This window comes from Eupeodes corollae, chromosome 3 (genome assembly GCF_945859685.1).
Source record: "Eupeodes corollae chromosome 3, idEupCoro1.1, whole genome shotgun sequence".
Taxonomy (NCBI): Eukaryota; Metazoa; Arthropoda; class Insecta; order Diptera; family Syrphidae; genus Eupeodes; species Eupeodes corollae.
The window spans coordinates 76,615,399-76,618,417 of record NC_079149.1 but is presented as its reverse complement, the minus strand read 5'-3'; the positions used below and the strand labels follow the sequence as shown (position 1 = coordinate 76,618,417).

Here is a 3,019-nt window from a genome sequence, read left to right as displayed (position 1 = left end):
TTCTCCCGAGAGTAAAATTCTCCTATTTCGAATTCCCCGGGAAGACATTTTTCCCTTCGAAATCGGGAATGGAGAATTTTGATTTTCGAATCAGCTGTTTCGTATTGTTTGACAGGAAAAATAACTCGCGAACAAAATTTTCATCATTCAAATTAAAAAAAATTTAAAATGTTTTCAATCGCGGCAAGGATTTTACGTGAAGAATATGAAGAAAGTGAACATGTAAAACCAAGGACTATTAGAAGATCTTTAAGAGATAGTGCGAATCCCTTCGAGTTGCCTCAATGGCTGTAAGTATTCATTCATTCAAATATTGTCTATCATAATTTTTAAAAAATCATTTTTTTCTTAGGTTTCAAAAGCATTATAGAGTAAACAAGGTTTCCTTTAAATACTTGTTGGATGTCCTCATAATGTACAGTAAACCAACAAGAAAGCGCGTGTTTAGAGAGCTGCACTACTGCCCGGCGAAGGCAGCGAAAATTATAAATGTGTGCTGCGCATTGCATAACATATGCATTTATTATAAAGCCGATCCTATGGACGATGAATTGATTTCTGTAACACCTGAAATTTCTGAAATTCCTCTTGAAATCGCATCACAAGAAAGATCTGAGTATACCACAGCGGCGCAGAGAATACGACAAAATATAGGCATCAACCTTTAAACATATGTATGTAATACATCAATAAAACATTAATTAATTTATTCAAAAGTAATTCATTTATTTATTTAATATCACACGTTTTTAAATCAATTAACAACAAAAAAATAACGGAATTCATATGCATACACACTAAGCAACTATTGTAAAAACTTAAAAATCATAAAAATAAAAAAATCACAGAAGGTAATGAAACTTAAAAATAAATATTTCGAAGGATAACTGTTCAATCTTTCGACAACTGGAAAACTTGAGCTTTTAGTTCTTTTATTTCAAGAAGCCGACGGTTACTTTCAATTTTATCTTCGATTTCTTGAACTCTTAATTGCTCCATGCGTTGGTTGTGTCGTTTAACTTCCTCAAGTTTTTCTTTTTTTATCGCCAAATAATCTTCATAACTTTTTTTTTTAAATTCATAAATTTTGTCAAGAGCTCGGTAAACTTTTGTGGTGTTTCTTCTATTTTCTTTAATTTCCTCAACTACACCCTTGACAGCCTCACATAACTCCCTTTGAGTCTTAAGTTCCTCATCAAAAGCTTCTGAGGCAGTCCTTTTCTTTGTACTACTTGTACTCGGACGAGGGTAACCCCTTTGCGTTGTATTTACTGGTGTTGATTCTGGTTCGTCATATAGGGCTTCAATAACTAATTCCTGGAGGTATCCTTCAACTACAGGTTCGTTTTCCGGAGGTTGAACATTTTCTTTGTTTACCTTTTTTGTTTCCAGGCCAAAAGTTTTTGCTGTTACACCTTCTATTGACTCTTTCATCCCAATTAAGTCGTAGACAGCCTGTTCATAGTCGGAAAGTTTTTGTTCTTTGTTTGGCCCACCGCCAGTACCATTTCTGGCCTTAAGGTTTGTAGCAGCCTTAGCTCTAACATATTTTTTCTGGTCACACCACACCTAAAATAATAACACGCACTTCTTAATAATAAATTATCGAATTTTCGTTTAAAAAAATTACCTTTTTCCATTCCGATATGTTTTTGCTTGGTGGCCCAGATGCATTTAAAGCATTTTCAGCCGCATGCCAAAACAGTAACACCTCCTCCTTGCTTCCTTTCTGGAAGCCACAAGCAATATCGCGTTGGGCTTCCATCAAACTCAACAGAATTTGAAGCTGGCACTTGTTTGTTGTTTTAGACCTAAAAAAACTCAAATTTTAACATTTATTGTTTTAAAAAATAAATAAAATCTTACATTTTGGTCAAACTCCCCACCAAATTTATCGGGAAGAAACTCGCGCCAAATACATTTTTTAATTCCCTTCTTTTGACATTTAGAATGCCTACTTTTTTCTCGGAGTATTTGTTCCCACATTCGAAGTTAGTTTATAATAAGGGAAAAGAGAAAAGGGAACAAAATCCCCGGGAATTTTTCGTTTAGAATATGAGAGAAGGGAAAAGGGAAATATTTCCCTGGGAATTTTCATTTAGAATTGGGCTGAATATTCATTTGATTTTTTTTTTGAAGAACCAATCTCCTTAACATCTCTCGCTACATTCGGGTTCGATTCCATCAGTTCAACTAACTTTTTGTACGTTTTGTTTTATAAAAGAAATGAATTATACATATATGAACTTACATTCTTTTATTTTTCGACATTTCTTTTACATAAATTTCGACCTTTTCCCGCACAATCAGCCCAATTCTAAATGACAATTCCCGGAGAAATATTTCTCTTTTCCCTTCTCTCTCATTCTAAATAAAAAATTCCCGAGGATTTAGTTTCCTTTTCAATTTCCCTTATTCTAAACAAGTTCGAAAATAAAAAAAAAAATACTCCGAGAAAAAAAGTAGCTATTGTAAATGTCAAAAAAAGGGAAAATACGAATTCATTTGGCGCCAGTTTGTTCCCAAGCTGGAGAGTTAGTTAAATGTAAGTTTTTCTTTTTTACAATAATAATTGATAACATTTCAAATATGTTAAGGTCAAAAACAACAAACAAGGGTCAGCTTCAAATGCTTTTGAATTTGATGGAGGCTCAACGCGATATTACGTGTGGCTTCCACAAGAAAACAAAGGAAGAAGTGACATTTTTTTGGCAAATGGTGGAAAATAAGCTGAATTCGTGTGGACCACACAAAAAACACTTGAAGAAAACCTTGTTAACTCTATAATACTATTGAAACCTAAGAATCAAGTTGTGTAATGGAACTAGAAAAAATTTTAGAATAAATTTTTGTGAATTTACAAGTACCTACAACCATTGAGCCAACTCCAGAGGGTTCGAACTGTCCCTCAAGGATTTTCTAACAACCCTTGGGCTTTGATGTTCCTCTAACTCCTCTTCAAACAAGATTCTTGCTGCAATACTGTTAACTTAATTTACTTATATATGCATAAATATCA

At 33.6% G+C, this 3,019-nt stretch overlaps 1 protein-coding gene across 1 annotated transcript; it reads right to left on the bottom strand.

Moving 5' to 3' along the window:
* Positions 1-454: 454 nt before the first annotated feature.
* On the bottom strand, positions 455-2,104 carry LOC129950243 (uncharacterized). The gene is made up of 3 exons (XM_056062116.1): positions 1,867-2,104; positions 1,631-1,811; positions 455-1,569 (listed from the first exon to the last, which is right to left on the bottom strand). Coding segments are annotated over exons 1-3 (861 nt in total). The 5' UTR covers positions 1,869-2,104; the 3' UTR covers positions 455-891.
* Positions 2,105-3,019: the final 915 nt, after the last annotated feature.